Source organism: Rana temporaria, chromosome 6, assembly GCF_905171775.1.
Source record: "Rana temporaria chromosome 6, aRanTem1.1, whole genome shotgun sequence".
In the NCBI taxonomy this organism is placed as follows: Eukaryota; Metazoa; Chordata; class Amphibia; order Anura; family Ranidae; genus Rana; species Rana temporaria.
Genome location: NC_053494.1, coordinates 46,269,351 through 46,286,376, shown reverse-complemented (window position 1 = coordinate 46,286,376; position 17,026 = coordinate 46,269,351). Strand labels below are relative to the sequence as shown.

General features: G+C 42.9%; 1 protein-coding gene across 1 annotated transcript in view; it reads right to left on the bottom strand.

Annotated features, from left to right (window-relative positions):
- The window catches only part of LOC120943452 (cytochrome P450 2K1-like), a 70,944-nt gene that overhangs the window by 27,445 nt on the left and 26,473 nt on the right, over positions 1–17,026 (bottom strand). The window contains exons 3-4 of the mRNA XM_040356757.1: positions 16,741–16,890; positions 8,138–8,298 (exon numbers count right to left, since the gene is read on the bottom strand). Of these exons, the coding sequence (XP_040212691.1) occupies positions 8,138–8,298; positions 16,741–16,890 (311 nt within the window). The remainder of the gene's footprint in view (positions 1–8,137; positions 8,299–16,740; positions 16,891–17,026) is intronic.

Genomic DNA, 17,026 nt, shown 5'->3' with positions numbered 1-17,026 from the left:
TTTTTTTCTAAACTTGTTATGTCTTGCTTGTGTTGTTTGGAGTTCTTTACTAAGTGTAACTAAGTGTATTTTCATTATCAACTAGCAAACATTTCCCAGGTGACCCCCAAACCAAACACATAGAAAATTTGACGTATTTTAGGAAAAACACCACACACTTTTTTGATGTTCAAAAGCTCTTTATTTTCTAAATTTTTTTATTTTTATTTATTCATAAATACCCTACAAAATTTTTTGTTATATTTTCTCATACAATATACAATCATTTTTGTGTGTGATTTTTCTCATACAATATACAATCATTTTTGTGTGTGATTTTTCTCATACAATATACAATCATTTTTGTATTTTTGTGGGTGATTTTTCTCATACAATATACAATCATTTTAGTATTTTTTTGGTTGATTTTTCTCATACAATATACAATCATTTTTGTATTTTTTTGGTTGATTTTTCTCATACAATATACAATCATTTTTGTGGGTGATTTTTCTCATACAATATACAATCATTTTTGTATTTTTGTGGGTGATTTTTCTCATACAATATACAATCATTTTTGTATTTTTTTGGTTGATTTTTCTCATACAATATACAATCATTTTAGTATTTTTTTGGTTGATTTTTCTCATACAATATACAATCATTTTTGTGGGTGATTTTTCTCATACAATATACAATCATTTTTGTATTTTTTTGGTTGATTTTTCTCATACAATATATAATCATTTTTGTGGGTGATTTTTCTCATACAATATACAATCATTTTTGTATTTTTGTGGGTGATTTTTCTCATACAATATACAATCATTTTTGTATTTTTTTGGTTGATTTTTCTCATACAATATACAATCATTTTAGTATTTTTTTGGTTGATTTTTCTCATACAATATACAATCATTTTTGTGGGTGATTTTTCTCATACAATATACAATCATTTTTGTATTTTTTTGGTTGATTTTTCTCATACAATATATAATCATTTTTTTGGTTGATTTTTCTCATACAATATACAATCATTTTTGTGGGTGATTTTTCTCATACAATATACAATCATTTTTGTATTTTTTTGGTTGATTTTTCTCATACAATATACAATCATTTTTGTATTTTTTTGGTTGATTTTTCTCATACAATATACAATCATTTTTGTATTTTTTTTGGTTTTTTTTTTGATTAAATAAAGTAGAAAATCTTGTTTTATTATTTTTTTGGTTTTTTTTTGATTAAATAAAGTAGAAAATCTGGTTTTATTATTTTTTTGTTTTTTTTTTGATTAAATAAAGTAGAAAATCTGGTTTTATTATTTTTTTGTTTTTTTTTTGATTAAATAAAGTAGAAAATCTGGTTTTATTATTTTTTTGGTTTTTTTTTGATTAAATAAAGTAGAAAATCTGGTTTTATTATTTTTTTGGTTTTTTTTTGATTAAATAAACATTAAAATCTGGTATATAAAATTTTTTTTTGTATTTTTTTTAGATTCAGAGTCTCCCCAAAACATCAAGTAAATTTTTTAATTTATTTTCCACCCTCCTTGTTCTTTCTTTAATTTGTCGGTTGGCCAGATGAATCTCCTCCACCTCTTCTCTGCAGGCCCAGATTTCAGATATAACCATCTGTTTTGTATGCCTGTCCAAGCCACCACCTGATCCTGAAATGTGGGACAAAACCATTTTTTAAAATTAGGCAGGCCTACATCTACATTACCTGAAGCTGGGTTAGTTATATGTTACTTTACCTGATGTGGTGGCAGGCTGCGCATCATCACCATCCCTCGGGGGTGTGGCTTGCTGGACTTCTTGCTCCCGTGTCGAAGCTTCATGACGCCCTACGAGAATGAAGAAAATGGAAACAGGTTTTTTCTAGCTTATAGGCCTGAAAGAGGAATATGATTCACTTTAGACAATTTCTGGGACTATTGATGTTTTGAAAAACCCCTCAGGGCAAAACACAGGATTGAAGGCATTCACAAAGATCCTGACAAATCTTGTAGCTTTGGTCTACTTTTAAACATGTAAGCCAACAAAGTATACACTGGATCACCTCAGCTCTGTGTGAATCCCAAAATGGGTTATTAAAGGGGACAACAATTATGCAAATGAGTCCACATGTGTCACCGACTGCTGAGCAGACTCTCCTTTTACTGTATATTTAATTAATAAAAAAAGTTTGGTGGTTTTAATAGCACATCTACATTATTTTCACGATTGATCTCACCACAATTTTAAAAAAATGTCCTAATTTCTAGGATTTTAAACACAATATTTAGTCGTTCCGAATGGACGTCCAGTTTGACGACAAATTATTGTGCCTAAAAAAATATTACAGTACAACCTGAAATCAAAAACACATGGCGCGGAACAAATCTTACAAAATATATAACAAACTTACTTCTTCTAATCACTCTCCTGATCCTCTTCATTTGTTCCGGCTCCCGTTTTTTAAGGTCACACCACCTTTTCCGGATCTGCTCCTTGGACCTTTTCACCCCAAATTTCTGATGGAGACTCCTCCTCACCTTCTCCATTATTTGGGCCTTGACCTTATTAGGGTACTTATATGGCCCATGCCTCCCATCGTAGTCCTCTGCTTTGAGGATGAGGACCATCTCCACCATTTCCTCAAAGGTCATGTTGGAGGCCTTACACCTGATTCGCCGTGCTGCCATCTTCTCCAACATGTGCTTCCAACAAAAAAAAGATGGAAAAGGGGCGGGGAAAATACGATACCATGAACGTCAGGGGCGGGGAGACGTGCGTAAAGTCCCACATGCGCGTGTATAAAGGGCTACCACGTGAGTAAAAGGGGCGTTCACAGTTTGTGGAAGACGGCGGAGATAACGATCGGGTCAAAGACCGGTATGTAACTACATTTTACATGTTTTTCTTGATTGAATGATTTTGTGGCCTACATCTTAGGTTCAGAAATTACAACATAGCCAGTTTTTAATTTGAAGGTAATGGTCCGCTATAGTGCCGTCGTACGTAAACAACGCTTTGATTATGCATTTTGATCCAACTACTGTTGTGTGGGCAATCTCGGTTCTCATCAGGATGTCTTCTAAAAACAAGTCGGTTTAAACATGATGCAAATGGTCGCTTTTATGTCTTGACCAAACTATATCGGAGTGCTTTTATCTAACTAACGTTTCATACACAAATGAGGATGAGATCTGGCTTATTAGTTCGACACAACTGGTCATCTGTTTCCTAGGAACTGACCCAACATGATCTCTTGCCAATTCCACCTTGTCGTTTTTGCGACGGAAGATAAGGGGCGGGGGGGAAACATCAATTTTTTTTTAAGCATGGGCGGATGTCGTGTGCGGAGTGTATATAAGGCTCGAACACATGTAGCGTCCATACGACCGGGTTGCGTAAGAAAGACGTTTGAACGACAAGCGTGTAGGTATGCTTCGAACTTGGGACAGCAGTGGCATATTCAGGAAAGACAGACATTTAAAGGAGCACTAAGCCAAAATTGTTTGGGGCAGAAATAACTAACTTTACATTATATCAGTATTGATTTCATGTCCTCATTGTCCCTTTTTGCTTTTAAGCAGCTGTAATCATTTGCATAAATCATCACTTCCTGGTTCTGCTCCCTCTCAAATTTATCAGGGGAGCTTGTCACTGTGGTCTAAGCTGTGTGTTTAAAAATCAACCAAAACAATGCTAATAATTTTTGACAATAAAAATATGCCCTGCTTTTATTTTTTTTTGGTTCTGTGTGTCTCTTTACTTCACAGAAACAATAACTAAATTTAAAACCAAAAGTGAAACTAGAGGCACATTATATGTATGCACTTGTATGTCTCTAGACACTGTAAACAGTAATTTCCTCAAAAAATATAGTTATCCATTAGTGACCCTTTAAGGGCTAGCTTGTGAGAAAGAGTAATTGACTTTCTAGATTGTGTAGTGACATTATTTTTTTATCCTTGGTTTTGGACAGGAAAAGATGAATCGCTTTAACCAACCCGACTTCTTGGAGATCTTTATTGATAGGTGGCAAGAACTTCCTGTTCTGTGGGCCACCAAAGACCCCATCTCTCGAAATAGAGAATTGCGGAAAACTGCACTGGAGAGCCTGCTCCCACTTGTGCGGAGACAGGTGGGGTTTGATGTGACAACTGACCAGTTGGAGGTCAAAATTGGGACCTTGAGAGGCACCTACAGGAAGGCACGCAACAAGGTCTTGGCTTCGATGAGGTCTGGAGCTGGAGCAGGGCGGGTATTTCAACCCAAGTTGTGGTACTACAGCAAACTGAGCTTCCTGGATGAACACCTGGAGGTTAGGGAGTCACTTTCTAGCCTTCGCCCCAGAAGCCACAGAAGCTCCAGCCTTCCCTCCAGCCAACCTGCTGCTCCCTCTGCAGAAGAACCCTCTCAGCAGCCTTCCATCCTGGATGAAGATCCAGATTTGCCCAGCTGGAGCCAGGTATATAGTACTTTCAATGTGCAAATATGTGGTGTTCAAATGTTGTTAAAGAGATGTAAATTAAGATATTAAAGGTAAAAAAAATTTAAATCTAAAAGTGTTATTCCTAAAATTTGTCAGTATTGGCCATGAATTTTTGTGGTGTGATTGACCATAAAACATGGGTCAGAATGATTGGCTTAGCTAAGTCGTGACCAAAAAAAATGCTACAGTCAGGAGCTTAAATAAATAAACCAAAAATTTTAAAAAATAGTAAAACTTTACTTTTTTCCCATACACAGGACGAGACCAGGCAGCAGGAGGATCAGGAAAATGCCAGGCAGGAGGAGGACAGGGTGAGTGGCTTGGAGGAGGCTGCAGGCCCAAGTATCTTGGACGTGTTGGCAGGCCCAAGTAGCAGTAACGTGGTGGCAGGCCCAAGTGGAGCGGATGAGGTGGCAGGCCCAAGTGGGTTGCAGGAGGTTGCTGGGCCAAGCACGAGATGCCAGGTGTCTCCTCTTCATCTGCGTCCGAGAAGGCAGGTGAGGGATACAAGGGTGCGTGACGCCTCACTAGCCCTCATTCGGGATGCCCATGCAACCCTGCAACAGCCTCCCACTGCTCAGGAGGGATTTGTCACAGTTGTTTTGGCCAAAATGTCAGAAATGACATTAGACCAACGCCTCCTCTTTGAGGGCCTCCTCATCACCCTGGCAAATCAGGGGGTGAGGGGTCTTCTCACAGAGGACACTGTGATTTGCCGCCATCCCCATCCTCACACACCACATAACTCACAACCTCCCCCACCTTCTTCTTCTTCTCATGCTCCTTCTCAAGCTCCCCCACCTTCTTCTTCTTCTTCTTCTTTTTCTCATGCTCCTTCTCAAGCTCCCCCACCTTCTTCTTCTTCTCATGCTCCTTCTCAAGCTCCCCCACCTTCTTCTTCTTCTTCTCCTGCTCCTTCTCAAGCTCCCCCACCTTCTTCTTCTTCTTCTCCTGCTCCTTCTGAACATTCTTCTTCCTCTTCTTCTCCTGCTCCATCTGAACATTCTTCTTCCTCTTCTTCTCCTGCTCCATCTGAACATTCTTCTTCCTCTTCTTCTCCTGCTCCATCTGAACATTCTGCTTCCTCTTCTTCTTCTACTACTCCTCCTCCTTCTACTGCTCCTCCTCCTTCTACTCCTCCTCCTTCTACTGCTCCTCCTCCTTCTACTGCTCCTCCTCCTTCTACTGCTCCTCCTTCTACTGCTCCTCCTCCTTCTACTCCTCCTCCTTCTACTCCTCCTCCTTCTACTGCTCCTCCTCCTTCTACTGCTCCTCCTCCTTCTACTGCTCCTCCTCCTTCTACTCCTCCTCCTTCTACTGCTCCTCCTCCTTCTACTCCTCCTTCTACTGCTCCTCCTCCTTCTACTGCTCCTCCTTCTCCTCCACCTCCTCCTCCACCACCGTCGGCTACTCATCCTCCACCACCTTCGTCTACTCCTCCTCCTGGCATGAGTACTACCCCTGTGGCACCACCTCCAGCCAGGCATAAGAGGAAGGCTGCTGAGAAGGCTGCAGAGAAGGTGAAAGAGCAGGCTGCAGGGAAGCCACCAAGGAAGGCCTTGAAGAAATCAAGAAAGTGACTCCCTTACTTCCATGTGGTGTACCAGAGTTCAGGCTGCTGTAGTACCACAACCTGGTGACATCTGCCTGCCCTGCTCCAGTTTCTGACCTCGGGGAGTCCAAGACCTTGATGCGTGACTTCCTGAATGAACCTCTCAAGTCCCCATTTTGGCCTCCAACTGATCACCAGTCACATCAGGCCACACCTGGCTGTGCACAAATGGCAGCAAGCTCTCCAGTGCTGACTTTTGCATATCAAATTTTTTTTTATTACCAAAATAAATGGTACATTTTTTTTTTACTGTTCATACTTGTCCTTGTATTTTTTTACATTTCAATTTTGCAAGTGAGAAGGCAGGTTCTTATTTTGTAAAAATTGGATATAAGGTGTAATTTGAAAGGGACACATGAGATAAGACAAAGCAATAAGGTTTCTATGGGGGGAACTTGACATTACAAAAAATAAAAGGATTAGCATTTTCTAAAAATTTAGAAATAAGGTGATTAAAAGCAGGATTTAAAACACACGACCAAAATAAGGTGACAATAAAAAAAAAAAAAAATATTGAGTCCAGTAAGAAAAAGGTTCCACCTAATTTTAAGGAACTCTGTGTGAATATCGTAAAAAAAAAATTAGTATATTGCAGTTTTGTGCCCTTAGGAAAAATTGTGTAAAGCGCTGCAAATAAACGATTAAATAATGTTGGAAGCGACACGAATGTGCTATCTCCAATCCAAACGCTAGTTTTACCTATGTTGGTCTCCAGTGTCAAGTTTTTGACAAGTTTCTTAGCATACACACGACCGAGTTTCTCGTTTAAAAAACAGCCCGATGAAGAACTCGTCGAGCCAAAATCCACTGCCATCGAGAAAATAGAGAACCTGCTCTCTATTTGCTCGACGAGTTCCTCGGCGGCTCCATCGGGCCAAAAATGTACACACGACCGAGTTTCTCGACAGAATCCGGCTCTTCACCGAGATTCTCGACGAATTCTGCCGAGAAACTCTGTCGTGTGTACGAGGCCTCACGCCGACGTATCTCGAGATACGCCGCATAAGTGTAAATGTGCGCTGTCGTATCTATGTGCCATGCCAACAGAACTAGATACGCCTGAAATTAGGCTTCATCCGACCGACGTAACTTTCCTATGCCGGCGTATCGTGGGCGCATATTTACGCTGGCCGCCTCATTGCAAATATGCAAATGGGGGACATACGTCGATTCATGAACGTAGTTGCGCCCGGCGCATAATATACGTGGTTTGCGTAAGGCTTACGTCCGGCGTATAGTTATTCCCCATCTATGAGGCGCAGCTCCTGCAAAGGTATGAACCAGGGAACAGCCGTCGTATTTTACATCGTTTACGTAGTACTACGTGAATAGGGCTGGGCGTAGGTTATGTTCACGTCGTAGGAAGTGATTCGACGTATCTTAGGCATTCAATCTGACGTGATTCTGAGCATGCGCACTGGGATACTTCCACAGGACGGCGCATGAACCGTTCGTTCGGCCCATCATTTGCATGGGGTCACGCTTCATTTAAATGGATCACGCCCACTTCCACCTACTTTGAATTAGGCTGGCTTACGCCTACGAATTTACGTTACGCCAGCGCAACGTTGGGAGCATTTGCTTTGTGAATTCCATGCTTGCCTCTCTGCGTTGCTTTGGCGTAGCGTAAAAGAGATACGCTATGGCGGCATATATAAGCGCCGATGTATGTGAATCTGGGCCATAATGTCTATATTTGTGATAATGGTCTAAGCTAGGGGTCTCCAAACTTTTCAAACAGAGGGCCAGCTTATTGCTTTAGGAGGGCTGGATTGTGGCTTGTGGCCAACGAGGGCAGAAAATGTCCCAGAAGAATAAATAAGGCCTCAGGGTTGGTGGTCAATAGGAGGAAGAGTAGTTCCCCTATTAGTAGGAGGAACAGTATACCATCATTGGTATCAGTGGAAGAAATAGTGCCCTATTGTTGGTTTCAGTGGGAGGAATAGTGCCCCAAGGGCCTGGGTAAAGACTAGCAAAGGGCCATATCTGGTCCTTGGGCTGCAGTTTGGAGACCCCCTGGTCTAAGCTAATGATCATTAAATAGTAAAATACAATGCTTACCATCACCTTAGGTGAGCCAAACAGTTTCTCATTTTCACCCAATATACAAACAAGTTTTTTAAATGTCGAGTCATTGTATTCAAACCGTTCCCCAAAAATAATGGAGCAGATAACATTAGACACTGCGCAGTTTGTTATGAGGTTTGTGTCAAATGGTTTTTCTGGAAAAAAAGGAAAAAAAATCCTGCATTCATTTACTGGGATCATAAAAGCAGGCTGATATTTCTACTACACTATGCAATAAGCAAATACAGTAAGGCCCAATTAGCCATTTCCCTCCCCGGTGTCACGTGACTTGTTAGTGTTACAAGGTCTCAAGTGTGAATGGGGAGCAGGTGTGTTATATTTGGTGTTAGTGCTCTCATTCTCTCATACTGGCCACTGGAAGTTCAACATGGCACCTCAAGGCAAAGAACTCTCTGAGGATCTGAAAACAAAAATTGTTGCTCTACATAAATATGACCTAGGCTATAATAAGATTGCCAAGACCCTGAAACTGAGATGCAACATGGTGGTCAAGACCATACAGTGGTTTAACAGGACAGGTTCCCCTCTGTCGCTGTTGAGTGCACATGCTCAGTGTCATATGCAGAGGTTGTGTTTGGGAAATAGACGTATGAGTGCTGCCAGCATTTCTGCAGAGGTTGAAGGGGTGGGGGGTCAGCCTGTCAGTTCTCAGGCCATACGCCGCACACTGCATCAAATTGGTCTGCATGGCAGTCGTTCCCACAGCAAGCCTCTTCTAAAGCCTGCAAACAGTTTCATATATATTATTTCATATTTCTATTGATACATGCAAATTAATGATAGATATTGGGCTAGATTCAGGTAGCTATTACGGCGGCGTATCTGCAGATACTCCTCCGTAATTTCAAATCTGCGCCGGCGTATCGTTACGCCAATTCTCAAAGGCAGATACGCTGAAAAAATAGGCTTCCTCCGCCGACGTAACTTGAATGCGGCGGCGTATAATTGTGTGCAATATTACGTTGGCCGCTAGGGGCGCTTCCGTTGTTTTCGGCGTAGAATATGCAAATTACATAGATACGCCGATTCACAAACGTACGTACGGCCGGCGCAATTTATTTACATCGTTTACGCTAGGCTTTTTCGGCGTAAGGTTGTTCATGCTATTAGGAGGCACAGCCAATGTTAAGTATGGACGTCGTTCCCACTTCGAAATTTAATTTTTTTTATGTCGTTTGCGTAAGTCGTTCGCGAATAGGGCTGGACGTAATTTACATTCACGTCAAAACCAATACGTCGTTGCGGCGTAATTGGGAGCAATGCACACTGGGATATGTACACGGACGGCGCATGCCACATGCATGTCAATCACGTCAGGTCATCATAGATTTACATAAAACACGCCCCCCTTCCACATTTGAATTACGCGCGCTTACGCCGGCCCCATTTACTCTACGCCGCCGCAACTTACGGAGCAAGTGCTTTGTGAATACTGCACTTGCTCCTGTAAGTTACAGCGGCGTAGCGTAAATACGACCGCCGTAAGAACAAGCGCAGGTACGTGAATCTAGCCCAGTGTGTTTAAAACTAAAACCAATATGGGATAGTTAACATGGTGCGTTTTTATCATCTTTATTGTTTTTCTAATTGTTCATGCACCTTTTAGTAGAAGCAACAATGTATAGCTTTTATTTTATTTCATTCATCTATATGTTTATTGTGTACCTATGTATTCATGCTTATTTTTTCTGTGTGTTTATGTTGCTGTGTGTGCTCGTGTATGTTGGGTTGTATATGTACACACACAGCAATATTTTTGTATTTTCATAAATAGTTGTTATTTTGAAGGATAGAGTGGTTCTTTAACATATGTATCAATCATGTCGTGTAGCTGTTCTTTATTGAGAACGCCTAATTAGCACCTGTTGATGTGACGGCAGCGCTATATAAGCTTTAACATTCAGTTTAGTCTTTGTAATGATTAAGCACAGATCAGATGCATGAAACGCGTCTACATGATTAACACCTGGTGTCCCTGGTGTATTTTGACCGTCTGCAATAAAATACATTTTTGGAAACTTTGGATGTGCAACCATTTCTTATTTTTCTCAAGACCGGGCTAGCACTCATACTAGGTTCTAATCAAGGTATTCCACACATCTGGAGAAGCGAATTCTTCTTCTTTTGATTTCGCTTCTCGCAGCATCGCTGGCTCGCTGTCTTCTGCATATCTCCTCATTTGTACTATAAGGTGCTCATTTGCTGACTCCTCTACTTATTATGACGGACAATGTTATATCACAGGACACCAGCCGCACCTTCTGTTTATTGGGAGATAGCACACTGAGAACCAGCGCCCATGAGACATTTAACAATAGAAGTGATAATGAAGCAGGATTAGTGCGGCTTCTCTTTAGGAAATTGGAAAAGAGCATGGTAAAGGAGACCCTAGCATTTTGGGAAGCTCTCTCTCTCTCCGAGTATTTATTGGCTAAACGCATACCATGGGGATTGAGGGTCAAGAAGGTCCTCACATTTGAACTTCACAATGAGTCTCTAAAAACACAATGAACAGAGGCTCTGTCCATATATGCTCAAAAGCTCTTATGGACAGTATCATCAGTTCAAAGAAAAAAGAGATGGATGTCCTGCAACATGAAATTTCAGAGCTCCAATTGGCCCCTAAACAGTTGCAAGGTGCAAGTGAATTAACACAAACACTGGGATGACACCTTGGCCACTAACAATTCAGAGCCCTCACCTGATCTTCCTCCAACTAGCGGCCAACAAGACAGATCCCCCCCTATTCCATCAAAAAACGGGGGGTCACAGACACCGACAACGCAGAAAGGGTCAGAACAACAACCAAAACGCAGGAGGACACGCCGTGGACGAAGCAGGAGATATACATCCCGCCGCCAGGCACGCAAATTTTGAGTGACTATTAAAATGTCTTGAATCTTTCTGATAGGACACTGACGTGTGGTGAGTTCAGGCCTGGATTTCCCACAAGGCCACCAAGGCCAGGCCTCGGGGCGGCAGGGTGACGAGGGGCGGCAGCAGCATGGAGTCCCGCGATGCCCGGAACATACAGTTAAGGGCGGTAAGTTGCTTTCTAGCAGGAATAAATGTAGTGTGGGGGAATCCGCTCGCTGGTTAACAAGTGATTGTGGCAATGTCGCCGAAATCACTTGTAAAAATAATAAGAAAATTATAAAAAAAAAAAAAAAGTAAACAAGCTACAAATAAATAAATAAAACTAAAAATAAGTGATAAAAAAGTAAAAACAAAAAGAAACAAAAAATATTTGAACTAACCGTGCCGCCCCTGCCTTCTGGTTGCCATTCTCCGTTGATTAGGAGGGGTGGTTCGGTTGGCGGGGAGCGGGTGTTTTGCGGAACCTGGCCTTGGGGCGGCAGGGAGAGTAAATCCGGCCCTGGGTGAGTTATCTTTATTGTCCAAAGGACTAAACTTCTGCCCCCCGCAGCATTTCAGTTTGTTCGATACCATTGTTGATGTGAATATATTTGTAAGAAATTTTACTATTAAAAGGCATTGTCATACATCAGACAATGAAATCACCAGACCCGCTATACATGTGTAGCGCCTGGCTACTTTTATAGCAGTTGCTATTGTAAATTTAGAAGGGGGTCAGAGAGTTAATTGGCTCTGACCATGTTAATTTAGCCAAATTTTATAGGCTTCTGTTCCAGCCCTGGCTGTGCTGTGTGCCTATCCTCTTGTCTGGGGACTTCAGTCACCCCCAGACGGCAGGGGGCAGCAGTAGAATCAGGGTAGTGTGGATACTTCTCCTCGGCAGCCAATCAGGAGGGTTGATCGCCTTGCTGTGCATGCTGGGGAGGGGTATTTAAGGGGCAGGCGCCATTGGTTCGGGTCGTCAGTCGCCCCATGCCTTCCAACTGGGTCGTCCCACCACCCCCGTGTGTGGCCCTTCTAGCCGGGGTGTGTCTATGTGCTTCTGTGTTCGTGGCTCCGGGACCACGTTGGTCTGGAGCGTCAATCTACCTCGTAGGCTCAGTAAGCAGACTGAGTCTACAGATTTACAAGTGGTCCTGTGCTGTCCGTCCAAAGTGGAGGAAGCCGGTCGATGGAGAAACTGTCTGAGGGACACCGAGCACAAGGCTGGTGTCGCAGGAGAGGCCTATTCTGCTCATCGAAGGACACTTCATACCTGGGAGGCTGGACGATGGTCGCCTGTCAGTTATTGATGTAATTGAAGCTATTTGAAGGAGATCCGGGTGCTGAATCCAGTTGAGAGGGATTTTGGACCGAGATTGTTTCCACCTTTAGGAGGGTCTGTGGCAGAGACTTTAACCTAAAGTTCCGAGTGACACTCTGGCTGCTAGGCTGGTGAGAGAGGCCTATCCAGGTGCACTGTACCTACTCTGGCTAGAGTAGTAAATACATTTCACATTGGAAGCAGACCTGTTTCCACACCAGGGAATCCGCCATTTCCATTTCTTCTAGCCCTTCACCTACTTCTACTTCTATCGTTTTTACCCGGCTGGGTAATAAAAGCACAGAAAAGACACCTGTCATGTGGACATTGACTTTATTGCAGCTCTCATCCAGTACCCTAGATGGCGAGAAGACAAAAGGTAACCCACCCAAATCAAACCAGCAGCTCCTTCGGGGGTAGTGCTACACATGGAACTGCCAATATTGTATCTGATGCCTCGTACACACGTACGGGTTTCCGGACTTTTTACCACTGGGAAACCCGAGGGAAAAGCTGAGAACCTGCTCGGCAGCTTTTTCCCCCTACACACGGCTGGTTTTCCTGGCAGGAAAACTGCCATGAGAGAGTTTTGGCCGGGAATCTCGGCCGTGTGTATGCTCTACCGCAGTGTTTCCCATAGGAAAACTAGCAGGAAAAAGACCGCCGGGAATCGCGGAAGGAAAAAAGAGAACATGTTCTAATTTTTCCCGCTGGGATTCCCGGCGGTTTTCCTGTCCGGGAAACTGCCATGGAGCATACACACGTCCAGTTTTCCCGGCCAAAAGCTGTAATGGCAGTTTTCCCAACTGGAAAACTGGTCGTGTGTACGAGGCATGAGAGTGAGGATTTTTATTTTAGGGAATTATGTGCTGTTAGGCCCCGTACACACGACCGAGGAACTCAACGTGCCAAACACATCGAGTTCCTCGTCGAGTTCAGTGTGGAAGCCACCGAGGAACTCGGCGGGCCGACTTTTCCCATTGACTAACGAGAAAATAGAGAACATGTTCTCCTTTCGGCCCGACGAGTTCCTCGACGGGTTCCTAGCTGAAAAGTGTACACACGACCGAGTTTCTCGGCAGAATCCAGCTCCAATCGAGTTTCTGGCTGAATTCTGCCGAGAAACTCGGTCGTGTGTACGGGGCCTCAGACATTTAGAGAATTTGACTGCAGAAAATAGATCGATTGAATTGCCTCATGTGTGTTCTCATTTTGTTGAATCAGTGCAGTTTAAATCAACAATGGATTTTTATCCAGTCAATTCTCGTACCCCAGAGATGACAACATTTCAAAGGGCCGTTGAACATGATTTGACAGCACTGGCACAGCAATGGAGACACTGCTTGGAGTGATAATCTCACTAGTGAGGAATGTTTGGCTTTGGATGATTTAATCAGAGATGATACGATTATTGTACGTAATTCAGACAAGGGGGGTCTTGTTGTAGTATTAACCACTTCAGCCCCGGAACATTTGGCTGGCCAAAGACCAGAGCACTTTTTGCAAAACGGCACTGTGTCCGTTTAACTGACAAATGCGCGGTTGTGCGACGTGGCTCCCAAACAAAATTGACGTCCTTTTTTTCCCACAAATAGAGCTTTCTTTTGGTGGTATTTGAACACTTCTGTATTTTTTATTTTTTGCGCTATAAACAAAAATAGAGCGACAATTTTGAAAAGAAAAAACAATATTTGTTACTATTTGCTGTAATAAATATCCCCTAAAAATATATTTAAAAAACAATTTTTTCCTCAGTTTAGGCCGATACGTATTCCTCTACATATTTTTGGTAAAAAAAATCACAATAGGCGTTTATTGATTGGTTTGCGCAAAATGTATAGCGGCCACAAAATAGGGGATAGTTTTATGTAATTTTTTTAATCATTTTTTTTACTAGTAATTTTTAGCGTGACTGCGACATTATGGCAGACACATCAGACACTTTTGGCGCTATTTTGGGACCATTCACATTTATACAGCGATCAGCACTGATTACTGTGTAAATGTGACTGCCAGTGAAGGGGTTAACCACTAGGGGGCGGGGAAGGGGTTAAGTGTGTCCTAGGGATGTGTTATAACTGTCTGGGGGATGGGCTAGCAGTGACCCAATGAGAGGAAGCAGACGATTGGTGTCGGTGTCACTAGGCAGAACGGAGGGATGCTTGTTTACACAGGCATCCCCCGTTCTGCAGCTTCGTGACATGCGATCACCAGCGGCGCGCGCACCCACACATCGGCAAATTTAAAGTGACGTATATTTACGCTGATTTGCCTTTCTGTGCCATTCTGCCAACGTAAATGTTTGTGACCTGGTCGGCAAGTGGTTAAACAAAGAACAATACAAACAGGAGGCAGTTCGACAGTTGTCCGACTGCCTCACCTATAGAAAACTAGGTGCAGACCCAAACAAGAAGTACAGAACCATCATCTCTGAATTGATTCTGAGGGGTGTTAGAATGGGCAGTTTTAGTCAAAAAGAAGCTGCATCCCTTATACCAGATTGTCCTGTTCTTCCCACATTTAACCACCTGCCCAAAACGCTGGACAGACCGATCATTGCGGGCAGCCCTCAAATTTTCCATTTGCCTACTCGCATTTTTCGAGTGGAAAATGAGGGCTGGCAAGGAGCTGGGCTGCCTGGGAGTTTTGGGGGGGGGGGGGGCTAGCAACGCCGGTGGGCGGGGTTGATTGGGAGCCGTTTTCCCGATGGAAAAGTGTTCCTGACCCTGCGCCTATAATAGTTCGGGGTACCCCTTAATATTCATACCAGACCCAAAGGACCTTGTAATGGACTGGGGGGGGGGGGGGGAACCCATGCAGTTTTTTTCAATTACTTTTATCTATATTGCCGGGACCCGACAATTCATTATAGCCGTAAGTAGTTTTAAATGACTTTTTTTCCTTTAGATAGGATTGATTCAATTTTGTGCAGGGACTGTTCTAAACACGGGAAAAATTGCGGAACTTTACAGGCATACTATAGACACCCCCCAAGTACGAAATTTAAAGGAATATTATTTAACTTTTATTGTTTCACTTTAAGCATTATTAAAAGTACTGCTCCCGAAAAAACTGCGATTTTTAAAACTTTTTTTTGCATTGATACATGTCCCCTGGGGCAGGACCCAGGTCCCCAAACACTTTTTATGGCAATAACTTGCATATTAACCTTTAACATTAGCACTTTTCGTGTCCCATAGACTTTAACGGTGTTCGCGTGTTTGAACAAATTGTTTGCCTGTTCGCATGTTCTGCTGCAAACCGAACCGGGGGGTGTTCAGGCTCATCCCTAGTTCTGACATTTCCCCTGTGAATTCACCCCCTCCAAGACGTTGTTCTCTGGTGTTTCTGTTTAGGAATTTGCGAATTGATTATAGCTGTATCTTTCCATGCCTCTATTTGGATGTTATATTATGTATATATTTACTCATACTCATACTGAGTACTCACTTTTGCCAGCGGTTTAAACATTAATGGCTGTGTGTTGTGTTATTTTAAGAAGACAGCAAATTTACACTGTTATACAAGCTGCACACCCACTACTTTACATTGCAGCAAAGTGTCATTTATTCAGTGTTGTCACATGAAAAGATATACCGTATTTATCGGCGTATACCACGCACTTTTTTGCCCTGAAAATCAGGGCAAAATCGTGGGTGCGCGGTATACGCCGATACCCGCTTTCCCGCGCCGAGTTTTGAATACTGCGCCGACATATACCGAGCGCAGTACACTCGGGTATAGTCGGACAGTCTCGGCTCCTTCCGCGCTCACGTCCTGGACGTACAGGACGTCAGCGCGAGAGTTGCCGAGCATTGCCGACAATACACGAGTGTACTGCGCTCTGTATATGTCGGAGCAGTATTCAAACTCGGCGCGGGAAACGAGTGGGGAGGACACGAGGACGCCGCAGAAGGACGCCGGACCCGACGTAGAGGACACCCGAAGCCGCAGACGGACGCCGGACCCGACGAAGAGGACACCCGAAGCCGCAGAAGGACGCCGGGCCCGACGAAGAGGACACCCGAAGCCGCAGACGGACGCCGGACCCGACGAGGCCGCCGATGGACGCCGTGCAAGACACAAAAACTGTAAGTACAAAAAAAAATTTTTTCCACAGGATTCGGGGCAACTTTAGGGGTGCGCGGTATACACGGGAGCGCGTTATACCTCGATAAATACAGTAATAAAATATTTTCAAAAATGTGAGGGGTGTACTCACTTTTGTGAGATACTGTATATGACAGTCTATCTAGTACCCATAAGGCGATGTGCTTAGTCGATTATCTTAGCACTAACTAAGCACATCGCCTTATGGGGCCTACAGTATATAGCTCATTCAAGAACTGCCATGGGCATATATTTTGAACGCTTTTCATTTAATAGAAGGTGTTACCATTGTGTGACTTGAAATTTTCTATAAGAGGAATTAATTCCTCTTGTATCTTGTCTTCTATTGTTTTCTTTCCCATTCCAAAGTCTCGAAGAGTTGAGAGTGCGAATCTCCTAATGACTTTCCAAAGTTCTCCATTACTAAACACAATGCCTGAAATACACATAATAATATTGTAAGCAAGCAGTTATTATCAAACACTGTCTCCTTTATTTAAAGCCTCATTCTAGGAATGAAACTTGATCTATGAATGGAGGACAAGCAGATAACTGAAAGGTCTGCCCCCTCT